We start from the raw sequence: 27,693 nt of genomic DNA on the forward strand, positions 1-27,693 counted from the left end.
ATGTGTCCCATAGCAGGACATAGACGTGTCCCATAGCAGGTCATAGACGTGTCCCATAGCAGGTCATAGACGGTGTCCCATAGCTGGACATAGACGTGTCCCATAGCAGGTCATAGACGTGTACCATAGCAGGTCATAGACGTGTCCTATAGCAGGTCATAGACGTGTCCCATAGCAGGTCATAGACGTGTCCCATAGCAGGACATAGACGTGTCCCATAGCTGGACATAGACGTGTCCCATAGCTGGACATAGACGTGCCCCATAGCAGGACATAGACGTGTCCCATAGCAGGACATAGACGTGTCCCATAGCAGGACATAGACGTGTCCCATAGCAGGTCATAGACGTGTCCCATAGCAGGACATACACACATGGACAAAATTGTTGGTACCCCTCAGTTAAAGAAGGAAAAACCCACAATTCTCACTGAAATCACTTGAAACTCACAAAAGTAACAATAAATAAAAATTGATTGAAAATTAAATAATCAAAATCAACCATCACTTTTGAATTGTTGATTAACATAATTATTTAAAAAAACAAACTAATGAAATAGGGCTGGACAAAAATGATGGTACCCATAACTTAATATTTTGTTGCACAACCTTTTGAGGCAATCACTGCAATTAAACGATTTCTGTATTTGTCAATGAGCGTTCTGCAGCTGTCAACAGGTATTTTGGCCCACTCCTCATGAGCAAACAGCTCCAGTTGTCTCAGGTTTGATGGGTGTCTTCTCCAAATGGCATGTTTCAGCTCCTTCCACATATGTTCAATGGGATTCAGATCTGGGCTCATAGAAGGCCACTTTAGAATAGTCCAACGCTTTTCTCTCAGCCATTCTTGGGTGTTTTTGGCTGTGTGTTTTGGATCGTTGTCCTGTTGGAAGACCCATGACCTGCGACTGAGACCAAGCTTTCTGACACTAGGCAGCACATTTCTCTCCAGAATGCCTTGATAGTCTTCAGATTTCATCGTACCTTGCACACTTTCAAGACACCCTGTGCCAGATGCAGCAAAGCAGCCCCAAAACATTACTGAGCCTCCTCCATGTTTCACCGTAGGGACAGTGTTCTTTTCTTCGTATGCTTGGTTTTTGAGTCTACGAACATAGAGTTGATGTGCCTTACCAAAAAGCTCCAGTTTGGTCTCATCTGTCCAAAGGACATTCTCCCAGAAGCTTTGTGGCTTGTCAACATGCATTTTTGCAAATTCCAGTCTGGCTTTTTTATGAGTTTTTTTCAGCAGTGGTGTCCTCCTTGGTCGTCTCCCATGAAGTCCACTTTGGCTCAAACAACGACGAATGGTGCGATCTGACACTGATGTACCTTGGCCTTGGAGTTCACCTTTAATTTCTTTGGAGGTTGCTCTGGGCTCTTTGGATACAATTCCAACGATCCGTCTCTTCAATTTGTCATCAATTTTCCTCTTGCGGCCACGTCCAGGGAGGTTGGCTACTGTCCCGTGGGTCTTGAACTTCTGAATAATATGAGCCACTGTTGTCACAGGAACTTCAAGCTGTTTAGAGATGGTCTTATAGCCTTTACCTTTAAGATGTTTGTCTATCATTTTTTTTCGGATGTCCTGGGACAATTCTCTCCTTCGCTTGCTGTTGTCCATGTTCAGTGTGGTACACACCTTTTCACCAAACAGCAGGTTGACGACTTGTCTCCCTTTAAATAGGCAGACTGACTGATTATGAGTTTGGAAACACCTGTGATGTCAATTAAATGACACACCTGAGTTAATCATGTCACTCTGGTCAAATAGTTTTCAATCTTTTATAGAGGTACCATCATTTTTGTCCAGGCCTGTTTCATTAGTTTGTTTTTTTAAATAATTATGTTAATCAACAATTCAAAAGTAATGGCTGTTTTTGATTATTTAATTTTCAATAAATTTTTATTTATTGTTACTTTTGTGAGTTTCAAGTGATTTCAGTGAGAATTGTGGGTTTTTCCTTCTTTAACTGAGGGGTACCAACAATTTTGTCCACGTGTGTAGACGTGTACCATAACTGGACATAGACGTGTCCCATAGCAGGACATAGACGAGTCCCTTAGCTGGACATAGACGTGTCCCATAGCTGGACATAGACGTGTCCCACAGCTGGACATAGATGTGTCCAATAGCTGGACATGGACGTGTCCCATAGCTGGACATAGACGTGTAACATAGCAGGACATAGACGTGTCCCATAGCTGGACATAGACGTGTCCCACAGCTGGACATAGACGTGTCCCATAGCTGGACATAGACGTGTAACATAGCAGGACATAGACGTGTCCCATAGCTGGACATAGACGTGTCCCACAGCTGGACATAGACGTGTCCCACAGCTGAACATAGACGTGTCCCATAGCAGGACATAGACGTGTACCATAGCTGGACATAGACGTGTCCCACAGCTGGACATAGACGTGTCCCATAGCAGGACATAGACGTGTCCCATAGCAGGACATAGACGAGTCCCTTAGCTGGACATAGACGTGTCCCATAGCAGGACATAGACGAGTCCCATAGCTGGACATAGACGTGTCCCATAGCAGGACATAGACGTGTCCCATAGCTGGACATAGACGTGTCCCATAGCTGGACATAGACGTGTCCCACAGCTGGACATAGACGTGTCCCATAGCAGGACATAGACGTGTCCCATAGCAGGACATAGACGTGTCCCACAGCTGGACATAGACGTGTCCCACAGCTGAACATAGACGTGTCCCATAGCAGGACATAGACGTGTCCCATAGCTGGACATAGACGTGTCCCACAGCTGGACATAGACGTGTCCCATAGCAGGACATAGACGTGTCCCATAGCAGGACATAGACGAGTCCCTTAGCTGGACATAGACGTGTCCCATAGCAGGACATAGACGTGTCCCATAGCAGGACATAGACGAGTCCCTTAGCTGGACATAGACGTGTCCCATAGCAGGACATAGACGAGTCCCATAGCTGGACATAGACGTGTCCCACAGCTGGACATAGACGTGTCCCATAGCAGGACATAGACGTGTCCCATAGCAGGACATAGACGTGTCCCATAGCAGGACATAGACGAGTCCCTTAGCTGGACATAGACGTGTCCCATAGCAGGACATAGACGTGTCCCATAGCAGGACATAGACGTGTCCCACAGCTGGACATAGACGTGTCCCACAGCTGAACATAGACGTGTCCCATAGCAGGACATAGACGTGTCCCATAGCTGGACATAGACGTGTCCCACAGCTGGACATAGACGTGTCCCATAGCAGGACATAGACGTGTCCCATAGCAGGACATAGACGAGTCCCTTAGCTGGACATAGACGTGTCCCATAGCAGGACATAGACGTGTCCCATAGCAGGACATAGACGAGTCCCTTAGCTGGACATAGACGTGTCCCATAGCAGGACATAGACGAGTCCCATAGCTGGACATAGACGTGTCCCACAGCTGGACATAGACGTGTCCCATAGCAGGACATAGACGTGTCCCATAGCAGGACATAGACGTGTCCCATAGCAGGACATAGACGAGTCCCTTAGCTGGACATAGACGTGTCCCATAGCAGGACATAGACGTGTCCCATAGCAGGACATAGACGAGTCCCATAGCTGGACATAGACGTGTCCCACAGCTGGACATAGACGTGTCCCATAGCAGGACATAGACGTGTCCCATAGCTGGACATAGACGTGTCCCACAGCTGGACATAGACGTGTCCCATAGCAGGACATAGACGTGTCCCATAGCTGGACATAGACGTGTCCCACAGCTGGACATAGACGTGTCCCATAGCAGGACATAGACGTGTCCCATAGCTGGACATAGACGTGTCCCATAGCTGGACATAGACGTGTCCCATAGCAGGACATAGACGTGTCCCATAGCTGGACACTGGAGACCAGAATGTAATCAGAATGACTTTATTTAAAAGTTCTCACATGGAGTCTGAACCTGTAGTGTGTAGTCCAGGTATCACTCCAGTGCCAAGTTTTCCCTCCTTCCTCTTTCCACTCCTTTCTTTCACCACAAGTCTTTGTCGCCGTGGTTACCCCCCTGAGGGACCGCCCATCTGCCATTCAGACTCTGAATGAGGAGGGGTGTGTGTGTGTGTGTGTGTTCTGTGTGTGGTCAGGATGCCGCTCTTTACTGGCCTCAGTCCGTCTGCAGAGCTTCAACTGAACACATCGAGGTACGACACACACTTTATACACACTTTATGCTCACTTTTTACAGGCTTTACACACACAGACACGCACAGACACACAGCGCTGACTCATGTTGTGTGTGTTTTTGTCAGAGTTTGTGTATCTGTGTGTTTTCTGTTGCAGTGTTTCAGTAGTTTTGTTCTAACTGGCTTCAGTTTAGCTGCAGTGACTCTTACTGTTAGTGCGCTCTCTTTGTGTGTGTGTGTGTGTGTGTGTGTGTGTGTGTGTGTGTGTGTGTGTGCAGCAGAAAGTTGTCAGGATTTATTGGAGCTAACAGATGCTAGCTGCTGCAGTGATTTGATGGTTCTTCCTGTTGTTTTTTTGAAGACTCTGCTGTTTACGCTCTGATTCTCTGACCCAACACGCTGCTGCAGCTCTACATTCACGTTTCCTCTCAGACTTCTTGGTTTTACTCTGCCTGTTTTCTGCTTCAGTTCATGTATTTTACCTAAATTCAGCCTCTGGAGTTTTACAGTGAATAACTTTAGATAGAAGCTGCAGCTCATCACCATTTTTCATTCCTGAGTAATCACATTTGTCTAGAACGGAGCTGAAGCTAAGGATTTAAAAAAAAAAAAACACCACGTAAGAAGCAGCTCCACTCCTTTAGTCCTGAATTTAAAATGTTGCTTCAGTGAAACCAGCTGCTGGAGAAAGTTTAAAATCCTAACATGTCTTTCAGCTGATCTGAGGAGGATGTTCTGGTTGCAGAAGATGTTGATGAGGTGATGTTTACATTCAGTTTGCTCTCAGAGAGGAGTTGTGTTGTTGGAAACCGACTGGATCAAACTTAAAAATGCTCATTAAAATACTCAATAGTTGGTTTCCTGTCAATTGATGCTTCAGTGAATTGATTAACCATTTATCAGCAGCAGAGTTTGGTTTCAAAGTCTCCATCAGTTGGTGGTTCTGATCCATTATCATCCAACTGTAGGTGTTAGAAGAAATTCAAACCGTCAAATGTTTTCTGTTGTCAGACTGTGATACCTGGATGGATGTAAACTGATCTGGTGTCAGTTTCTATCAGAACTCAGACGTGTGTTTCCTTCTAAATGTCCTGGTTCTATCTGCTGGACTGATGAAGTTCTGAGGCTCAGAAATGATGGAAAAAGTCCATCAAAAAGTGATAAATCTGGACCCACCTCTGTGGAACTCTGGAAATATTCACAGTCTGAAGGTAGAACTCTGATCATTGACGAAGTTACCAGAGGTGAAGAACCAGGTGTTCTGAGGAGGTTTGGGAGGAACCCGGTTCAGTTTTGGTTGTGTTATTTATATAGAATTACTCAGTGTGTTTCTCCTAAACAGTGATGATGTTCTGCCGTTCGTTCTCTTCAGCTCCAGTTTTAAACTCTGGTGTCAGAGATGAAGAAGCTCAGAGTGACTCAGTGTTTGAAGCTTCAGTCCTTTCATCTCCTCTGTGGTTCACAGTCTGGAGTCCTGCACAGTTTCTGTCCACAAACCACAGAGTCTCCGTCCTGCACAACAACACCGTGGTATTCACCCAGTCCTGCTCCTGCTCCTGGTTTTCATTCCTTCTCCTCTGTAGTGGGTCAGTCTGAGTCACTCCAGTGAGCTGTTCTTCCTCCAGAGTCACTGGTCTGTGGAACTATATGGATCCATTCAGTCCATCTGATCAGACTGTTCTGTTCTCACCACATTTCACCCCTGCTGCTTTCATTTCTGGAGATACTCCACCTCCAACACTGAGAACGTTCAGAGTTCTAGGAGTCATAGTTCCAGGTCCTTGAAGTCCATAGAGGGGAACGTCCTCTGGAGAAAGTTCTAGAGTAGACCGTCTACTCTAGAACTTTCTCCAGGTGTCAGTAGGTCTACTCTAGAACTTTGTCCAGGTGTCGGTAGGTCTACTCTAGAACTGTCTCCAGTTGTCAGTAGGTCTACTCTAGAACTTTCTCCAGTTGTCAGTAGGTCTACTCTAGAACTGTCTCCAGTTGTCAGTAGGTCTACTCTAGAACTTTCTCCAGTTGTCAGTAGGTCTACTCTAGAACTTTCTCCAGTTGTCAGTAGGTCTACTCTAGAACTTTCTGCAGGTGTCGGTAGGTCTACTCTAGAACTTTCTCCAGTTGTCAGTAGGTCTACTCTAGAACTGTCTCCAGTTGTCAGTAGGTCTACTCTAGAACTTTCTGCAGGTGTCGGTAGGTCTACTCTAGAACTTTCTCCAGGTGTCAGTAGGTCTACTCTAGAACTTTCTCCAGGTGTCAGTAGGTCTACTCTAGAACTTTCTCCAGGTGTCAGTAGGTCTACTCTAGAACTGAAGCTCCAGACTATCTTGTAGATTTCTTTCCAAACAGATGAACTCTGGTTTATCCAGTCAGACGTCCAGTGAGCAGCGGACTCGGTCATATAAACCCCATTCATAGTTGATCTGAGGTGTTCTGGTCACCAGGTCCTGGTCTGACAGGCGAGCACTCATGATGCCTTTAAGGACTGATGGAAAGTAGAAAATCCAGTGATTCCTTCAGTTTTTACAGTTTGTGGTTGACTGTTAAAGATAAATTCCTGTCAGTCCCAGCAGAGGGTCTCAGAGCTTCTAGCCAGCTGATTTCAGGTCAGCTGAATGTGTGTCAGGTTGTGGGAAACGAGCGGCTGCAGCCTTCAGGACTCATCAGCAGCTCATCGTTCTGAGGGGCGCTGACCCAGGAGACCCAGATGGACCCGGTCTCATGTATTGTTGTGGACCGTTCCTGTCTTCAGACCTCAAAGAGACTCTCAGATTCACAGCCTGCAGCCAAACAGCTCCACCCTGTCAGGACTCATTTAGTAACGTCTGTCTGCTCTCAGGACTTAATGAGACTCAAACCAGACCCTCGCTAATAAACAGAATCACGATCAGCTCCCTCCTCCGTACCAAAGGGGAGGGATGTCATGTTTAAAGTCACATTTATTCAGGATGAACACACGTAGAAACACCCAGAGTCAAAGCAGAGAGCTGCACCATCAGAGTAAAACTGTAGGAGAGGTCAGTAAATAATAAAATAACAGATAGAGGATGAGGGATGCAGTCAGGAGCAGAGATTTAAAGCTTCCTAAAGTCTGATCACATGAAAATAAAACCATTCTAGAGATCAGCTTCTGTACAGCCTCCATCAGTCCTGCTGGAGATCCTCTCAGAACATCAGAACTTCTGGTTCCTCCGTTCTCCAAGAGGTCTAAATGAACACATTCAAGACACTTATAAAATCTGAATATCAACCTGAATCAGAAAATCATTGCGCTCCAGTCATAGTTTAGTGCCTTTACCCCTGACTGCAGTACGGATCAATAAGGTTTGATTATCGGTAATCAGAGACCAATAACTGATATTTGGAACCAATATAAGCTAAAGAACATGCTAACAGTGAGCCTGTCATTCATTACTAGGCTCCTTCATTAATGAATAAATAATTATTCTGTTATTGGTTGCAGTAGCTAAACATCAGATACAATGAGGTTCTGTTTACTGATCAATCAATAATTGATTGGATCAGTAATTGTCTGTCTGCTGCTCTTGTTTTCTTTCTCTGTTCTTCTCTCTTTACCCACTCAGGTTAAGATCTTAAAGCTTTATTTGTTGTTGTTCCAGACTCTGTTAATCTGTGGCTGTCTGCTAGCCTCGCTGTAGCCGTTAGCATAGCATTAGCCACTGTGAAGGCAGCTAACGTCCTGATTGGTGGAGATGTTTGTGCTTCTTGTTCAGTTTGTGTCTGTTAGAACAGAGTTAAAGTTGGTCTGACTTTAGAAACATGTTACGGTGCTACAGTTAGCATTAGCCACTAGCAGCTAACCTCCCAGTGTTAGCATTAGCCAAGCATTAGCCTAGCACCTGCAGCAGAATCAGTTCCAGCTAAATAACAAAATTCATCTAAAATATTCTACAGAACTTAGTTTTGGGTCCTAAATAAGAAGTTAATGAACTGTGAACAGAAGCTACAGCAGACAACAGACGGACCAGTAGGTCTGGACTGGTTCTACTGGTTCTACTGGTTTGGTTCTGTGACCATTCAGATGTTTCTGCTGCAGGTTGAAGCATGTGTCCTGAACTCTGTCTGCCTGTTCTGTCTTGTCCTGCTGCCAGAGATGAGTGGAGTGTTGGAGAGGGATGCAGTCTCTCAGCTCTTTGTCTTGTTTTGTGTCTCACTTTGGTCATTTTAGGTCCTGTTGTTATTTGTTTTTGTGTTGTCTTCTTTGTCATTTCCTGTCTCTGATTAGGATGTTATCTTTGACCAGTCTCAGGTTGTTTATACCGCATACTGTGTTCACATTCTCACCTCAGATATTTACTCTAACAGTATATTTTACTGAATGAAACCCAGGATTAGCTTCACTTCCTGTTTATCTGCCCGGTAACTCCAGCTGTTTATCTCTGATCCTCCTTTAAACATTTTCTAGCTGTCAGCGTTCAAACACCGATTAAACTTCTGTTGTAGAAACCTCTTTATTCTGATTCAGTCCACCTTAAAACTTGAGCCTTCCTCTGATCAGCCCACCTTAACCCTCGTGTCGTCCTTCAGGTCAAATTGACTCGTTTTAAAGTTTAAAAATGTGGAAAAAATGTTTTCACAGTGAAACATCTGATGTGCACATTTTCAACATTTTTGGGAAATTTTTCAACATTTTTTGTGGAAAGAAAATGTTAAAAATGTTTCTTAAGAACTGATATATATGGAATCACTTTAGATATTTTTAGGATTTTTTGGGGAAGAGTTTTACTCACTTTTATAAAATATTTACAAGAATTTTCTTGCCAAATTTGGGGATTTTTTTAAAAAATAAAGCTTTTAAGGGAAACTTTTAAGGAATTATTTGAATTTTTTCCTGAGGTTTTGCAAATTTTCAGAAATTTGGGGAATTTTTTTGCTGATTTTTTTTCCCCAGACAAACAATATTTTTTGATGGCTGTAAATGAAGACAGCAGGAGGTTAAACCCTGAACCTCCCTCTGGTTGGTTCATGAAATATAAACTGTTCATCAGAGTGCCACCTGCTGTCCAGTCAGTGTTACTGCAGCAGGACTGAACCGTGTGTGTGTGTGTGTTATAGTGTGTGTGTGGTGAGGCAGTGTGTTCAGTCAGGAGGTAGAGACTCCTTCAGTCCATCAGTAGAAGCAGGAGGCCTCCAGTCTTTCATCTGCTGTCTCCTCCCCCACCAGAGCTGAACAAAGAGGAGGTTGGCGGTCGGCTCCTTTATGCAGAGTTTTCCCAAGAAGTACTAGTAGCCTGCACTAGAAATAAAGTAGCCTGCACCACTCTTGCGTAACGGAGGTGCGCACAATCTAGGGGGGTTTGGGGGCATGCCCCCCCCAAGAAAAGTTTTATTTTTTTAGTGCTATTTGGTGGCCTCTGGTGCATTTTATTTGTGTAATTTAACATTTTTCTAGCACTTGGTTTTGTCATGTGATTTGTGTGTTTAAGTACATTTCATCAAAATGTGAGTTTTAAGTACACAATTTTCATGCAAACTGCACTTTCACCAGTAGTATGTGTGTCTGGTCTCTTAGTAAACCTCTGTAGTCTGCTGTAACATAACTGCATGTTTGGCATAGATGTTGTGCATCTTTCTGTATGTTTGGTTTTGGGAAAATATGAATGAACCTAATTTAATGACTGTGTGAGACCTTAACTACGGGATCATAGACTTATGGGAACCGAGGCACTCCAGACAGCTCTGGGAATGAAACAAACTAACATTATATGGTAAGTAAATCCTGTTTTGTTCATTCACTCAGACTGCTGCTGGCTGAGTGACTGCTAGCTCTGATTGATTATTGATTATTATACAGCAGATCAGAACAGAAATTAAAAAGTGAAAATGCCCAGAATATTTTTCTAAGTCCAGATGTGAAAAAAGGACTTCTCCTGTATTTTATCATTTCACTCATCTTACAAAATATTTACAATCATTTAGAGCATGAATGAAAAAGGCTAAATTAGATCTATATGGGTAGCACCCAGAATATTTTCCAAGTCCAGACATGAAAAAAAAGGGCAGCATTTCTCCTGTATTCTGTCATTTCATTCATTCATAAAAGGTAATGAACAAATCTATGAAATGTTTACATTCATGGGATTTGTTCCAGTAAATGTTAGTAATGTCAAATCATAGTTTGCAAGCAAAAAAAGTGGTAAACACCTGTTTGTTTTTTTAGGAAGCCCAACATGGTCTGCTGGCCCTTGCCAATCTCCTGCTTCCTCTCTGAGGACATTCTCATTCATGAATCAAACAATTCCCTCCAGAAATGTTGCGATCGTGCAAAACCAACCAATCTCCGCGAATTTTGCGCAGCCTTGCAATTTTGTCCAATCACCGCAACTTTCCCACAATTTTGGCCCGCCTCCCGTGAGTTCCACCAATCATAGCAGCTCCCCGCGAAAACCTAATGCACGTATGTCACCGAATTCACTTCCTGTTTATGGTTTGAAGATGCAGACGTGTGAGATACTAATGTCTCTGATTTACCAACAAAAATTACTGCTGAAGATAAACAATTAATTCAATGATGTTCTTCACCAAAGCGGAGCTAAACTGTTTTACACCCGTGCAATATTGTGGTGGAATACAAAAAAGAAAAAGAAAATCATCAATTGATCCACAATTTTAAAAAAAAGAATCACGAAACATATTAGAACGGCTGAAATGATCAGACAACAGACCAGACAAATCACTATGATGGAAACTGTTGCACCCAGATCCATTAGAGCACTGAAAGAATGAAGGTAAATTAGATTAATTATTCCACCAAAGAGTGGAGAGAAATGTCCGTGTCGTCCGGAGGGTCGACCACCGCCTGAGCGGGACGCGACCCCGAGCAACGCGCTCCGTGGTCGGACAACTGGGGCAGACGGGGCGTCTCGGTCTCGCCGCTGAGAGCCACGGCGGAGTTATGTGACGATCAGCGTGTGTGAATCATTTCCTTGTTACCATCATCATTCAAAACGGACTCAGGGATTTAAATGAAGTTTTCAGGGTCGGTCAGAAATGACACAAGGACCAAATGATTAGACTTCGGCAGTGATACGGCTTAAAGTTTGGATCCACCGATAGGTTGTGGGAGAGCAATCTGCGGACAGATGAGCGCTAATCCGCGATTCCGCGGGCCGCGGTCGCTCTCGGAAAACACTGCTTTATGGCGCCTACAGACACACACACATGAACACACACATGAATACACACATGAACACACACTTCATAGCTCTGTCTACAACCTCAGCGTGACATTTTAGTGTTTCTGTGTTATTTAAACAACCTTCAGGTCGTCTCCAGCTCTGCAGCGCCTCCTGGTGGTGTGAATCCTAAGAGAAACTAACTGGAGCCTCCGGCTGGTTTCTTCTGAAGCTCCTACTATGTCCTCATCTTATAGGTGTTTTCTATCTCCAGACTTCTCTCTAATCTGCTCATCATCACTAGCAGATGTTCCTCCATGCTGGATGGATCTCCAACAACCTGCTCCTCTGTTCTCTGTTTCTGTTGCATATATTTTATTGGTTTTTTTCTCAGTCTCTCAGAGGAACCACTGCCTGCAGTTCAACCTAAACTCTCTGAATGTTGTGGTCTCAGCTGAGTCGGTTCTGGAGAACCAGAACCAGGAGGAGGTTCTGGTTCTCCAGGATGTGGTTAATGTGATTGTTTATTTTTGGTGAATTACTAAATAGAACATGAAGGATAAGATGATTTTCTCAGTGGTAAGTTCAGATTTGTTTGTGTTTTCTGGTGGACCTGAACATCACAGCTGATTATTTCTGACCATCTCAGAACTCTTAATCTGTTTGTTTCTGTTTTTCCAGTTTCTGACTAATGATGTCATTTCCTGGGTTTTCTTTAGTTGACCTTCAGAGGTTTAAATGTCCGTCATTATCAACAACGTGATCATTAACATTTACATTCCTTATTTATTTTAAATCCACCTTGATGTTAATTAGCAGTGAGTGTGTTTAATGACTTCCTGCCTGTAGAAACCAGAAGTCACTCTGATGCAGTTTAATGGTCACTTCCTGTCAGTACAGAGAGGCCACGCCCCCTCTGATGTCATGTGACCTCTGTGGTTGCAGGCCTATGGCTGGGCGTTGGAGGGTATGCGTCACCTAGCCGGGATCAGCATGGAGGACTGCACGCAGCCGGACAGATGCCAGGCTGTAATTGGCTGCCTGGAGGACTACCAGCGCCAGCACCCACCAATCCCAGCCGGCCGCTTCCAGGAGATGAAGGCGGCGGCCGGGGAGCTGCGGGGCGAGAGGGGCCTCCGCCAGTGGAGCTTCGCCTGGTCCAAGTGTCAGGAGACCAAGAAGATGTTCGACAGGAAGATGGAGGCGGCGCTCAGGACTCGAGACTCTGCCCACCAGCGGCGCTCTGACTCTGCCCTCAGCTGGAGCTCTGCCTCCTCCAGGAAGAGTCTGTCAGGACTGTGGAGGGTCCGAGAGACCTCCTCATCCTCCTCCTGCCCCCCTGAGGAGGACGCAGACTCATCCTCACCTCCTCGTAGCTCCGCCCCCACACTCCCCCTCACCTCCTCACCTCGTAGCTCCGCCTCCCCTCCCACTCCCCAGCACACACCCCTTCTGCAGCGTCTGTTCCGCAGCTCCTCCTCCTCTGAGGAGTCGTCTGAGCAGGTGGAGGTCTGCTCCTCCAGCCCCAGCCTCCCTCGCCTGTCCTCCTCGTCCTCCATCCTGTCCTCCTGTCGGCGGCAGCAGCTGAGGAAGACCCAGAGCTTCGACTGCCCCTCCACCCCCGAGGCGCCACGCTATGGCCCATGTCCTCGTGCCCTCAGCGAACCGGTTCGCCGAGGAAACACCGGCGTGTTTATCCGCGGCCTGGAGGTGAGCAGCCCCGAGGCATCCGACCACACGCTCTGCCCCAGGACGGCTGCTCACGGCTGGGCAGCAACAGGACCGAGGAGCCCCAGGACGCCTGGGACCCCTAGAACCCCTGGGACCCCCGCAGACCCCCGACCCAGAGGAAGGTGGGTAACCAGGAGGTGGTTCACCAGAGAGAACTTTACTCCTATCAGTGGTTCCCTTTATTTTATAATAAATAAAAGTAGAAGATTGTCCAGCTGACCTCATCCTGATTCTAAACCTGCTGGAGGAGACCAAGTCAGAGCTAAAATCAGAATCATTCAGAACCTTCTCTGTAGAAAAGAGTGAAAAATGTGGATCAGACTTTCTTCAAACGTCTGGTTTAGTCCAGAGATCTTCAGTTTACTGTCAGAGGAAAGAAACCAGAAAAAATTCACAGAATTTAAATGTTCTATTAAGAAATGACTCAAACTGATTATTGATTATTAAAAGAATCATTTAATAGTTAACTAATCAGTAGGGCTGGACCCGAATATCCTGAATATCCAAATATTCGTTCGCTACGGCACTATTCAGATATTAATTTTGGTACCACCTTCGACCCACATCGGCTCATCTCGTCCTGTGATCACATAAACATCTACACATATGTCTATAACATTTACACATATGTCTATAACATCTACACATATGTCTATAACATTTACACATATGTCTATAACATATACACATATGTCTATAACATATACACATATGTCTATAACATTTACACATATGTCTATAACATTTACACATATGTCTATAACATTTACACATATGTCTATAACATTTACACATATGTCTATAACATTTACACATGTCTATAACATATACACATGTCTATAACATTTACACATGTCTATAACATATACACATGTCTATAACATTTACACATATGTCTATAACATTTACACATATGTCTATAACATTTACACATGTCTATAACATTTACACATATGTCTATAACATTTACACATATGTCTATAACATTTACACATGTCTATAACATATACACATGTCTATAACATTTACACATATGTCTATAACATATACACATATGTCTATAACATTTACACATATGTCTATAACATTTACACATATGTCTATAACATTTACACATGTCTATAACATTTACACATATGTCTATAACATTTACACATATGTCTATAACATTTACACATATGTCTATAACATTTACACATGTCTATAACATTTACACATATGTCTATAACATATACACATATGTCTATAACATTTACACATGTCTATAACATTTACACATATGTCTATAACATTTACACATATGTCTATAACATTTACACATGTCTATAACATTTACACATATGTCTATAACATTTACACATATGTCTATAACATTTACACATATGTCTATAACATTTACACATGTCTATAACATTTACACATATGTCTATAACATATACACATATGTCTATAACATTTACACATATGTCTATAACATTTACACATGTCTATAACATTTACACATGTCTATAACATTTACACATATGTCTATAACATATACACATATGTCTGTGATCACCCCCTCCTCCCCTGCGCCTTCGGCCCATTTCGGCTCATCCCGCTGTGTTCTTCGGCTCATTTCGGCTCCTCCATTCCTGTTTCTTACCACCATCTGAATGGCCGGGTGGCTGCAGACTCTGACGTCACGCTTCACTTCGTTGCATAAACACAAGACAAGATGCTGAAGACCTCCGCTGTTTGGGAATTCTTCAGTTTAACTGAAGACTAAACGAGGGCAAAATGTGGACCCAGGAGACCGGACGAATGGATCCGACTATTCGGGCCGTCTTCGCGCCCCCCCCCCAGTCGGACGTTACAGGGCGGAAAGAGAAATAAGAAATAAATATCCGAACATTCGTCTTTAATAGGGCCCGAATATTCAGAGGCCAGAAACCACTATTCGGGCCAGCCCTGCTAATCAGTTAATTGTCTGTTCAGCAGCAGCTCAGCTATGCTAGCATGTAGCATGAAGCTAATCTGTAGCGTTTATATGAAACCCACAACATTCACCATGTGTTGGTGTGTTCTTGTTTGTGTTGTTTTATTGTCATGTTTTGTTGTGTTGTTGTGTTGTTTTATTGTTGTGTTTTATTGTGGTGTTATGTTGTTTTATTGTGGTGTTGTTTTATTGTGGTGTTGTGTTGTATTGTCATGTTTTATTATCATGTTTTGTTATTGTGTTATGTTGTTTTATTGTGATGATGTGTTGTTTTATTATTGTGTTATTTTGTTTTATTGTGATGTTTTGTTGTTGTGTTGTTGTATTGTCATGTTTTATTCTCATGTTTTGTTATTGTGTTGTGTTGTTTTATTGTGTTGTGTTGTTTTATTGTTGTGTTTTATTGTGGTGTTGTGTTGTTTTATTGTTGTGTTTTATTGTGGTGTTGTGTTGTTTAATTATTGTGTTATGTTGTTTTATTGTGGTGTTGTGTTGTTTTGTTGTTGTGTTGTTGTATTGTCATGTTTTATTCTCGTGTTTTGTTATTGTGTTGTGTTGTTTTATTGTGTTGTTGTATTGTTTTATTGTTGTGTTTTATTGTGGTGTTGTGTTGTTTTATTATTGTGTTATGTTGTTTTATTGTGGTGTTGTGTTGTTTTGTTGTGGTGTTGTTTTATTCTCATGTTTTGTTATTGTGTTGTGTTGTTTTATTGTGTTGTGTTTTGTCGTGGTGTTGTGTTGCTGCAGTAAGCTGCGTCACATCGTGGAGGAGATGGTGACCACAGAGCGGGACTACGTGCGCTCTCTGCGCTACATCATCCACCACTACTTCCCAGAGATGGACCGGGCCGACCTTCCTCAGGACCTCAGAGGGAAACGATCCGTGGTCTTTGGGAACCTGGAGAAGCTGCTGGACTTCCACAGCCAGTTCTTCCTCAGAGAGCTGGAGGCCTGCTGGAAGCACCCGCTGAGGGTCCCACACTGCTTCCTCAGACACGTACGACACACGACAACAACACAGTAACACAAGTTTACAACCATTAAAGTAGTTATGTCTTATCTTCAGATGTTTGGAGCTCAGTCTCAGTCTCCATCTGATTCATTTCTATACTATAGTTAAACTCTATACCTCTATTCAGACATTGGTCCTGTTCTGTTTTTCTGTTTACAGCAGGAACAGTTCAGTTTTTATGCTCTGTACAGCAAGAACAAGCCGAAGTCTGACGCTCTGCTGGCCCACCATGGACTCTCCTTCTTCAGGGTGAGAACCACAACTGACCTTCTGTCTCACCTGTACCTCACCTGTACCTCACCTGTACCTCACCTATAGCTCACCTGTACCTCACCTGTACCTCACCTGTAGCTCACCTGTAGCTCACCTGTACCTCACCTGTACCTCACCTGTACCTCACCTGTAGCTCACCTGTACCTCACCTGTAGCTCCCCTGTAGCTCATCTGTACCTCACCTGTAGCTCACCTGTAGCTCACCTGTACCTCACCTGTACCTCACCTATAGCTCACCTGTACCTCACCTGTACCTCACCTGTACCTAACCTGTACCTCACCTGTACCTCACCTGTACCTCACCTGTACCTCACCTGTAGCTCACCTGTAGCTCACCTGTAGCTCACCTGTACCTCACCTATAGCTCACCTGTACCTCACCTGTACCTCACCTGTACCTCACCTATAGCTCATCTGTACCTCACCTGTAGCTCACCTGTAGCTCACCTGTACCTCACCTGTACCTCACCTGTAGCTCATCTGTACCTCACCTGTACCTCACCTATAGCTCACCTGTACCTCACCTGTACCTCACCTGTACCTAACCTGTACCTCACCTGTACCTCACCTGTACCTCACCTGTACCTCACCTGTAGCTCACCTGTAGCTCACCTGTAGCTCACCTGTACCTCACCTATAGCTCACCTGTACCTCACCTGTAGCTCACCTATAGCTCACCTGTACCTCACCTGTAGCTCACCTGTAGCTCACCTGTACCTCACCTGTAGCTCCCCTGTAGCTCACCTGTAGCTCACCTGTAGCTCACCTGTAGCTCACCTATAGCTCACCTGTAGCTCACCTGTAGCTCACCTATAGCTCACCTGTACCTCACCTGTACCTCACCTGTAGCTCCCCTGTACCTCACCTATAGCTCACCTGTACCTCACCTGTAGCTCACCTGTAGCTCACCCGTATCTTATCTGTGTCCCCCTGCAGAGGAAGCAGCTGGAGCTGGGTGATAAGATGGACCTGTCCTCCTACCTGCTGAAGCCCATCCAGAGGATGAGTAAATATGCTCTGCTGCTGTCTGACCTCATGAAGGAGGTGGGCACTGCTCAGGAGGCGGAGCTTATCGCCCTGCAGGCCGCCACCAACATGGTCAAGTTCCAGCTTCGCCACGGCAACGACCTGCTGGCCATGGACGCCATCCGAGACTGTGACGTGAGTTCATGAGCTTCAGACTTGGTCAGGTCGTCACTCAGATGTTCATCAGGTGGAAAGTCATAGATCTGGTTCAGGTTCTGAGTTAAAGCTTCAATCCAGGTGGACTCCAGAGATGTTTCTGAGCCAATAATCAGCAGCTTCATCAACCAGTGATGCATTAGGTGAAGTCTAGTGGACCTCAGGTGTTTCTAGTCATGGTCAGTTTGGTTTCTTCAGCTCCTCAATAGATTGACTCTCTGGTAGAAGGTTAAACCATCTATCAGGTTTTCTTCATGACAGGAAATGACCTCAGAGCAGAAAACTACAAACTGGGAAAGTAAAGTTTCCAGATGATTAGTGTTTCTGGTGGATTCACCGTTTAATCAGTGATGTTCAGCAGGAGGAACATCTGATCAGGTTGAGCTTCTGCTGGTCCTCTGCAGGTGAACCTGAAGGAACAGGGTCAGCTGATCCGGCAGGACGAGTTCATGGTCTGCAGCGGCAGGAGGAAATGTCAGCGCCACATCTTCCTGTTCGAGGAGCTCGTCCTCTTCAGCAAACCCAAGAAGATGGAAGGAGGCCTGGATATGTTCATCTACAAACACTCCTTCAAGGTGAGAACCGTCTCCAGATCCAGACAGGTTCTGGTTAGAACCGGTTCTGATGTTTGAATGTTTCCTTCAGACAGCCGATGTGGGTCTGACAGAGTCCACGGGGGACAGCGGGCTGAGGTTTGAGATCTGGTTCAGGAGGAGGACGTCCAAGAACCAGACCTTCATCCTGCAGGCTTCTTCAGCAGACGTGAAGCGGGCATGGACCAGCGACATCACCAGGATCCTCTGGACTCAGGCCACCCGGAACAAAGGTACCGACCCGTAGACGGAGTTTAGAGCTGCAGCGCCGCTCAGGAGCTCACCGTGTGTTTGTGTCCACAGAGATGCGTCTGAAGGAGATGGTGTCCATGGGCGTCGGGAACAAACCCTTCCTGGACATCCAGCCGAGCGACGCCGCCATCAGCGACCGAGCGGTTCACTACATCATGAAGAGCAGAGGTCCGTTAACGTACCGGGTCACACTGGACCACGTTCATTATATCCTCCTAGGACAGGCTGAAGTATTAAATACAAGCTAAACACGAAATCTGACCAAATTTCCTCCAGAACCTCCACAGAACATCTGGTTCTTCATCTCAAGTAATTTTATCAATGATCAGAGTTCTACCTTCATACTGGGAATATTTCCAGCGTTCCAGGTAGTTGAAGTCTAGAGAGGAACATCCCCTGGAGAAGGGGAACTTTCTCCAGTTGTCGGTAGGTCTACTCTAGAACTTTCTCCAGGTGTCGGTAGGTCTGCTCTAGAACTTTCTCCAGTTGTCGGTAGGTCTGCTCTAGAACTTTCTGCAGTTGTCAGTAGGTCTGCTCTAGAACTTTCTCCAGTTGTCGGTAGGCCTACTCTACAACTTTCTCCAGTTGTCGGTAGGTCTACTCTAGAACTTTCTGCAGTTGTCGGTAGGTCTACTCTAGAACTTTCTCCAGGTGTCGGTAGGTCTGCTCTAGAACTTTCTCCAGTTGTCGGTAGGTCTGCTCTAGAACTTTCTCCAGTTGTCGGTAGGCCTAATCTAGAACTTTCTGCAGTTGTCGGTAGGTCTACTCTAGAACTTTCTGCAGTTGTCAGTAGGTCTACTCTAGAACTTTCTGCAGGTGTCGGTAGGTCTACTCTAGAACTTTCTGCAGTTGTCAGTAGGTCTGCTCTAGAACTTTCTCCAGTTGTCGGTAGGTCTACTCTAGAACTTTCTCCAGTTGTCGGTAGGTCTACTCTAGAACTTTCTGCAGTTGTCAGTAGGTCTACTCTAGAACTTTCTGCAGGTGTCGGTAGGTCTACTCTAGAACTTTCTGCAGTTGTCAGTAGGTCTGCTCTAGAACTTTCTCCAGTTGTCGGTAGGTCTACTCTAGAACTTTCTGCAGGTGTCGGTAGGTCTACTCTAGAACTTTCTGCAGTTGTCAGTAGGTCTGCTCTAGAACTTTCTGCAGTTGTCTGTAGGTCTACTCTAGAACTTTCTCCAGTTGTCGGTAGATCTGCTCTAGAACTTTCTGCAGTTGTCAGTAGGTCTGCTCTAGAACTTTCTGCAGTTGTCAGTAGGTCTACTCTAGAACTTTCTGCAGGTGTCAGTAGGTCTGCTCTAGAACTTTCTGCAGTTGTCAGTAGGTCTACTCTAGAACTTTCTCCAGGGGACGTTCTCCTTTCCTGCTTCCAGTCTTTAAGTTTAGTCTCAGAACATTCCAGATCCTTGAACTCCATAGAAATGGGTCCAGATTTATCACTTTTTAATGGACTTTTTCAGAACTTCATCAGTCCAGCAGATAGAACCATGACATTTAGGAGGAGAAACATCTGAGTTCTGGCATTTTTTTGACGAGCTTTTATTGAATGTAAATAATTTTTTTGTCATTATTGGACACGTTTTGACCGACTTTGGTCAAATTTTGAGTAATTTAAGACTAATTTGTGAAATTCCAGACTCGAAACATTAGAATTTTATTGTAATTGACGTCTCTGAAACTTTTCAAGTCATTTTGAAACTTAGACAGAGTTTTTGACACATTTTGAGTCGTTTTGGACAATCTGTGTCATTTTAAACAATTTCTGCATTACAACAATTTGCAAGTAATTTTGGAAGAGTTGTGTTTAGTTTTGGAATGCGTTTGTGTGATTGTGAACGACTTTTGAGTCATTTGAACTATTTTCAGTGATTTTAGGCCATTTTGTACAAATTCTGAGTAACTTGTGACAACATTTTTTGTTATTTTTTAGCAATTGTTGAGTCATTTGGGGTCTTGGTGGACAAATTCTGAGTAATTTGGAACAAGTTCCATGTTATTTCAACAACACTGTCAAAAGTATGTTTTCCATCCATCCAGGTGTCTCAGTCTAAACACTGAATCTGATTTCTGTTTTGAACCTTTTTTTCTATAATTTTGGAGTTTTTGACTCAGAAACTACATCATTTTCATGACATTTACAACAAATTTTCTGTCGTTTTGGATAATTTTCAAGTCATTATACACAAATTTCGAATCATTTTCTATAATTTTTGAAGCATCATGGACTAATTTTGTGTCGTTCAGCAAAACTTCAGTCAGTCTGGATCGTTTTTGGATGAATTCTGACTCATTTTGGACAGTTTTCTTGTCGTTTTCGACTGGTTTTTTTGTCAGTTAGCATCTTTTCTAGTCATTTTGGATCATTTTCATGTCATTCTGATCTCATTTTCTGTAATTATGGACAATTCTTTAATTATTTTGGACGATTTTAATGTCATTCTGTTTGTCACCTGGATGGATGTAAAACTGATCTGGTGTCAGATTTTACCAAAACTCAAACGTGTTCAGACCGTGACACCATCCAGATGTCACGGTCTGAACACTGAACCACTATTGCTGTAACTCTGATCGTCAGTATAATGGGATGTATCGTAGTTCCATAAGTCATTAAACTCTGAATAATGCTGGTTTTCTGGTCCAGGTGCCAGAACTCGCGCCTCCATTGCCGTCTCCGTCTTTGACCACTCCAATCCCTTCAAGCGAGGAGCGGTGACGTCCGACTCTGCGACTCCAGGACCGTCCTCGTCCAGCCTGCTGGGGCCTCTCAACCTGCACATGTACAGGTAGGACTCACCTGTTCTGCTGCAGGTGCAGCTGCTCAGGTGTGTTTCTGACTGTGTGTCCTCCTCCTGCAGTCAGACACTTCCTTCTCCTCCAGCCGCTCAGAGCTCCTTCAACACCTCCTGTATCGAGGAGGACGGGCAGGAACACGAGACCAGCAGCCAGCCATCCATGAGTACGTCAACACACACGTTACCACGGAGACGGCTGTGATGTCAGCCTGTAGCTCCGCCCCTGATCTACTCTGACTGTGACGAAGGTTTGAGGTGACAGTCAGGTGTAACTGTAGAGACTTTAATCATCAAGAAAACAAGATAAAACAAAAAAACCGAAATGCTGCTCAGAATGAGTAAAGGGAATCATAGAAAATCAGTCAGATAATAATAATAGATATTAAGAAGTAAACTGGAATAAGAAATAATACCTTCAGTGATACTGAGGTGGTGAAGTTTTATTACAGAATGAAATACTGCAGTCCAGATCTCCTTAAAGTTGATCAGTTTCTCTCATAATATTTAATTCAGTTCTAACACCAACTGAGCAGGCTAGATTTCTGTTACCGTGGTGACGGTGGGAACCATTCATACAGAGCATTTAGTTCACTGCAGATCAGCTGATTAAACTCTATTACTCTAAGAGATGCAGAATACCAGCTCCAGTAATCGGTGAACCCGACCAAATTCTATGTTTCCCATGATGCACCAGAGAACAGCTGGTTTCTCAGGTTCTGGTTCTGGTTCTGTTCTGCAGCCACGGAGAGTTCTGGCTCCTCGTCTCGCTGCCTCTCTGGATCCACCGGCTCCGACAGCGGCTGCGTCTCCTCCCACCTACAGGAGGCGCTGCAGGAGGAGCCCCACCCACACAGCCAGAACTCCGCCTCCTGCTCCTCCTCCAGCAAGCAGCAAATAAGCAGCCAGTACCTCTCACCTGTAAGTACCTCTCACCTGTAGTACTCATCACCTGTAGTACTCCTAACATATAGTACTAATCATCTGTAGTACTGATCACATGTAGTACTGATCACATGTAGTACTGATCACATGTAGTACTGATCACATGTAGTACTGATCACCTGTAGTACTCATCACCTGTAGTACTGATCACATGTAGTACTGATCACATGTAGTACTGATCACATGTAGTACTGATCACATGTAGTACTGATCACATGTAGTACTGATCACATGTAGTACTGATCATCTGTAGTACTGATCACATGTAGTACTGATCACATGTAGTACTGATCACATGTAGTACTGATCACATGTAGTACTGATCATCTGTAGTACTGATCATCTGTAGTACTGATCACATGTAGTACTGATCACATGTAGTACTGATCACATGTAGTACTGATCATCTGTAGTACTGATCACATGTAGTACTGATCACATGTAGTACTGATCACATGTAGTACTGATCACATGTAGTACTGATCATCTGTAGTACTGATCACATGTAGTACTGATCACATGTAGTACTGATCACATGTAGTACTGATCACATGTAGTACTGATCACATGTAGTACTCATCACCTGTAGTACTCATCACCTGTAGTACTGATCACATGTAGTACTGATCACATGTAGTACTGATCACATGTAGTACTGATCACATGTAGTACTCATCACCTGTAGTACTGATCACATGTAGTACTGATCATCTGTAGTACTGATCACATGTAGTACTGATCACCTGTAGTACTGATCACATGTAGTACTGATCACATGTAGTACTAATCATCTGTAGTACTGATCACATGTAGTACTGATCACATGTAGTACTGATCATCTGTAGTACTGATCACATGTAGTACTGATCACATGTAGTACTGATCACATGTAGTACTGATCACATGTAGTACTGATCACATGTAGTACTAATCATCTGTAGTACTGATCATCTGTCAGTAACTCCCGGTGAACTCCAGGTGAACCTGTTGTGGTTTAAGTTAAACCTGATCAATACGGGGTCAGCAGGTATTGATCAGTGAAGTGATCCTCTGCTCTTGGTATGGTTTAGGCTGATCATTAAAGGTACTGATTATTGATCTGTGTGGTCACAACAGTGATCAGATTGATCAGATGAATTGATCGGATCGATGAGCTGATCAGTATTCTGTGTTTGTCCTCAGAAAGCTGCAGCTGTCATCAGTCCGGCCACCGTCGTCTGATCAGCTGACCTGAAGATGAATGTGAGTCACATGATCTCTGGAACGTTCAATCACCTATCAATCACCTATCAACCACCTATCAGTCACCTATCAGTCAATAATATATTGATCCTGTTTAATCTTCATATTAAACTGGATCAATATTAACCCTGAACCTGTTAATTTTAAATGATCCAAACACCAATGAAGAAGAAGCAGCATTGGCTTCACATCATTTATTAATGATCCAGAACTTGTAGAACCAGAATCCTCACATTTACAGATGGTCCTGGTTCTGATTGTGGTTCTGGTTCTGATTGTGGTTCTAGTACTGATTGTGGTTCTGGTTCTGATTGTGGTTCTGGTTGTGTGTCTGCAGGTCCGTCTGGTGGTTCTGACTCAGCTTGAAGTGGACGTTTGATCTGAGCTTCGTCTGGTTTATTTATGAGCTTCAGTCTGTGGTGTAAATAAGACGTTAGAGTTTATTCACTGGTTCTGTCTGGGAGGAGAATCGGGCCAGAGGAGAACCTGGTCTGGAGGAGAACCGAGTCTCGAGAAGAACCTGGTCTAGAGGAGCACCGGGTAAAAGGAGAACCTGGTCAAGAGAATAACTGGATCAGAGGAGAACAGGGTCAGACTGGTCCTGGATCTTTGGACTGACTGTACATGAGTGTAAATAATCCACAGCTGAACTTTTGTTACCTGAAGAATAAATCAGTTTAAAAAAATAAAATCTGTTTGTTAAATACAGCAGTGTGTGTGTGTGTGTGTGTGTGTGTGTGTGTGTGTGTGTGTGTGTATTTGCTTTCACTTACCCTCTACCTTTACCAGCCTTCCAGGACCTGCTGCTGAGGAACATCATGATGCTGCCTCCACCGTGCTTCGTCATGATGCTGCCTCCACCGTGCTTCACATCATGATGCTGCCTCCACCGTGCTTCGTCATGATGCTGCCTCCACCGTGCTTCACATCATGATGCTGCCTCCACCGTGCTTCACAGTGGGGATGGTGTGTTTGTGACGATGTTCAGTGTTTGACTTCCATCAAACATATCATCTAGTCTGATGGACATAAAGCTCCATCCTGGTCTCCTCAGACCAAAGAACCTTCTTCCAGGTGTCTTCAGAGTTTCCACGTCTTCTGGTAAACTCGAGTTCACATTTAATTGGAGCTTTTTCCATCAGAGTCTTTCTTTTTGTCTCCATGAAGCTTTGACTGGTGAAGAACAGACAACAGTTGAAGCTGGAACTCCTTCAGAGGAGTCATAGGAGTCTTGGTGGCCTCCCTCCCTCTCTAGTGTCTTTCCTGAAGGTGATGCCCAAGTTTAGAGTTTCTGTCTTCTGTCGTTATTTTCACATGAAACACAGAACAGAGTTAAATGAAGAGCGGATTATAAACCTGCTCAGTGTTTCTGTTCCTCTGAGGTGAGTGGACAAGTTGCTTCAACGTAATGAACTTCTACATTAAACTGTTGATTAAATATTAAACTCTTCACTGAAGCAAGCAGATAAAGGTTCTGCCTCCATCCTTCCTGACTGTACCCCCTGCAGCAGCTGATCCACCTGTACGGGTGAGATGAATGATGATTGACCGTTTCTCTGTTCATGTCGGCATTATTGATTATTGATCGGGTTCTCTCCTGGTGCAGGTGGGCAGGGTCAACATCCCACCTGTCCACACACACCTGCAGCTGATCTTGGACTTGTGTCTGTTCGATCAGGTAGGTTATTGGTTTTATTGTTCTGCAGAACTGATCAGCTTCAGATCTGTTGGTCCATTTTAATGATGGCTCCTCTTATTGGCTGCAGCACAAGGAAACATGGTCAACTAGAAAAGCACTCAGAAAATTCAGAACTCCACCAGGGCTGCTCAGTTCACGAAAAGCTCATAATTTAGACATACTAAACTATGACGTGGGTGTCACATTTTGGACGACATACTGATCTATCACATTTTTGTCACATTTTGGACGACATACTTAACTATGACGTTTTTGTCACATTTTGGACGACATACTAAACTATGACGTTTTTGTCACATTTTGGAAGACATACTAAATTATGACGTTTTTGTCACATTTTGGAAGACACACTTAACTATGACGTTTTTGTCACATTTTGGACGACATACTAAACTATGACGTTTTTGTCACATTTTGGACGACATACTAAACTATGACGTTTTTGTCACATTTTGGACGACATACTAAATTATGACGTTTTTGTCACATTTTGGACGACATACTAAATTATGACGTTTTTGTCACATTTTGGAAGACACACTTAACTATGACGTTTTTGTCACATTTTGGAAGACATACTAAATTATGACGTTTTTGTCACATTTTGGAAGACACACTTAACTATGACGTTTTTGTCACATTTTGGAAGACATACTAAACTATGACGTTTTTGTCATATTTTGGACGACATACTAAATTATGACGTTTTTGTCACATTTTGGACGACATACTAAATTATGACGTTTTTGTCACATTTTGGAAGACACACTTAACTATGACGTTTTTGTCACATTTTGGACGACATACTAAACTATGACGTTTTTGTCACATTTTGGACGACATACTAAATTATGACGTTTTTGTCACATTTTGGACGACACACTTAACTATGACGTTTTTTCCACATTTTGGAAGACATACTAAACTATGACGTTTTTGTCACATTTTGGACGACATACTAAATTATGACGTTTTTGTCACATTTTGGACGACATACTAAACTATGACGTTTTTGTCACATTTTGGAAGACATACTAAATTATGACGTTTTTGTCACATTTTGGAAGACACACTTAACTATGACGTTTTTGTCACATTTTGGAAGACATACTAAACTATGACGTTTTTGTCATATTTTGGACGACATACTAAATTATGACGTTTTTGTCACATTTTGGACGACATACTAAATTATGACGTTTTTGTCACATTTTGGAAGACACACTTAACTATGACGTTTTTGTCACATTTTGGACGACATACTAAACTATGACGTTTTTGTCACATTTTGGACGACATACTAAATTATGACGTTTTTGTCACATTTTGGACGACACACTTAACTATGACGTTTTTTCCACATTTTGGAAGACATACTAAACTATGACGTTTTTGTCACATTTTGGACGACATACTAAATTATGACGTTTTTGTCACATTTTGGACGACACACTTAACTATGACGTTTTTTCCACATTTTGGAAGACAGACTAAAGTATGACGTTTTTGTCATATTTTGGAAGACACACTTAACTATGACATTTTTGTCACATTTTGGACGACATACTAAACTATGACGTTTTTGTCACATTTTGGACGACATACTAAACTATGACGTTTTTGTCACATTTTGGACGACATACTTAACTATGACGTTTTTGTCACATTTTGGACGACATACTAAACTATGACGTTTTTGTCACATTTTGGACGACATACTTAACTATGACGTTTTTGTCACATTTTGGACGACATACTAAACTATGACGTTTTTGTCACATTTTGGACGACATACTAAATTATGACGTTTTTGTCACATTTTGGACGACATACTAAACTATGACGTTTTTGTCATATTTTGGACGACATACTAAATTATGACGTTTTTGTCACATTTTGGACGACATACTAAATTATGACGTTTTTGTCACATTTTGGAAGACACACTTAACTATGACGTTTTTGTCACATTTTGGACGACATACTAAACTATGACGTTTTTGTCACATTTTGGACGACATACTAAATTATGACGTTTTTGTCACATTTTGGACGACACACTTAACTATGACGTTTTTCCACATTTTGGAAGACATACTAAACTATGACGTTTTTGTCACATTTTGGACGACATACTAAATTATGACGTTTTTGTCACATTTTGGACGACACACTTAACTATGACGTTTTTTCCACATTTTGGAAGACAGACTAAAGTATGACGTTTTTGTCATATTTTGGAAGACACACTTAACTATGACATTTTTGTCACATTTTGGACGACATACTAAACTATGACGTTTTTGTCACATTTTGGACGACATACTAAACTATGACGTTTTTGTCACATTTTGGACGACATACTTAACTATGACGTTTTTGTCACATTTTGGACGACATACTAAACTATGACGTTTTTGTCACATTTTGGACGACATACTTAACTATGACGTTTTTGTCACATTTTGGACGACATACTAAACTATGACGTTTTTGTCACATTTTGGACGACATACTAAACTATGACGTTTTTGTCACATTTTGGACGACATACTAAACTATGACGTTTTTGTCACATTTTGGACGACACACTTAACTATGACGTTTTTGTCACATTTTGGACGACACACTTAACTATGACGTTTTTGTCACATTTTGGACGACACACTTAACTATGACGTTTTTGTCACATTTTGGAC

The 27,693-nt window shown here is 43.2% G+C and overlaps 1 protein-coding gene across 2 annotated transcripts in view; it reads left to right on the top strand.

Annotated features, from left to right (window-relative positions):
• plekhg4 (pleckstrin homology domain containing, family G (with RhoGef domain) member 4) overlaps nt 1-24,003 on the top strand; it is an 82,424-nt gene extending 58,421 nt beyond the window's left edge. The window contains exons 13-24 of one of the 2 annotated variants that reach the window (XM_051959814.1): nt 12,248-13,155; nt 15,759-16,008; nt 16,183-16,272; nt 17,232-17,456; nt 17,882-18,052; nt 18,123-18,303; nt 18,374-18,490; nt 20,961-21,102; nt 21,175-21,275; nt 21,851-22,029; nt 23,236-23,295; nt 23,633-24,003. In XM_051959814.1, the coding sequence (XP_051815774.1) occupies nt 12,248-13,155; nt 15,759-16,008; nt 16,183-16,272; nt 17,232-17,456; nt 17,882-18,052; nt 18,123-18,303; nt 18,374-18,490; nt 20,961-21,102; nt 21,175-21,275; nt 21,851-22,029; nt 23,236-23,274 (2,403 nt within the window). In that variant the 3' untranslated portion in view covers nt 23,275-23,295; nt 23,633-24,003. The remainder of the gene's footprint in view (nt 1-12,247; nt 13,156-15,758; nt 16,009-16,182; nt 16,273-17,231; nt 17,457-17,881; nt 18,053-18,122; nt 18,304-18,373; nt 18,491-20,960; nt 21,103-21,174; nt 21,276-21,850; nt 22,030-23,235; nt 23,296-23,632) is intronic. The other variant, XM_051959812.1, reaches the window with a different exon arrangement.
• Nucleotides 24,004-27,693: the final 3,690 nt, after the last annotated feature.

This window comes from Acanthochromis polyacanthus, chromosome 2, assembly GCF_021347895.1.
Source record: "Acanthochromis polyacanthus isolate Apoly-LR-REF ecotype Palm Island chromosome 2, KAUST_Apoly_ChrSc, whole genome shotgun sequence".
NCBI classification, from domain to species: domain Eukaryota; kingdom Metazoa; phylum Chordata; class Actinopteri; family Pomacentridae; genus Acanthochromis; species Acanthochromis polyacanthus.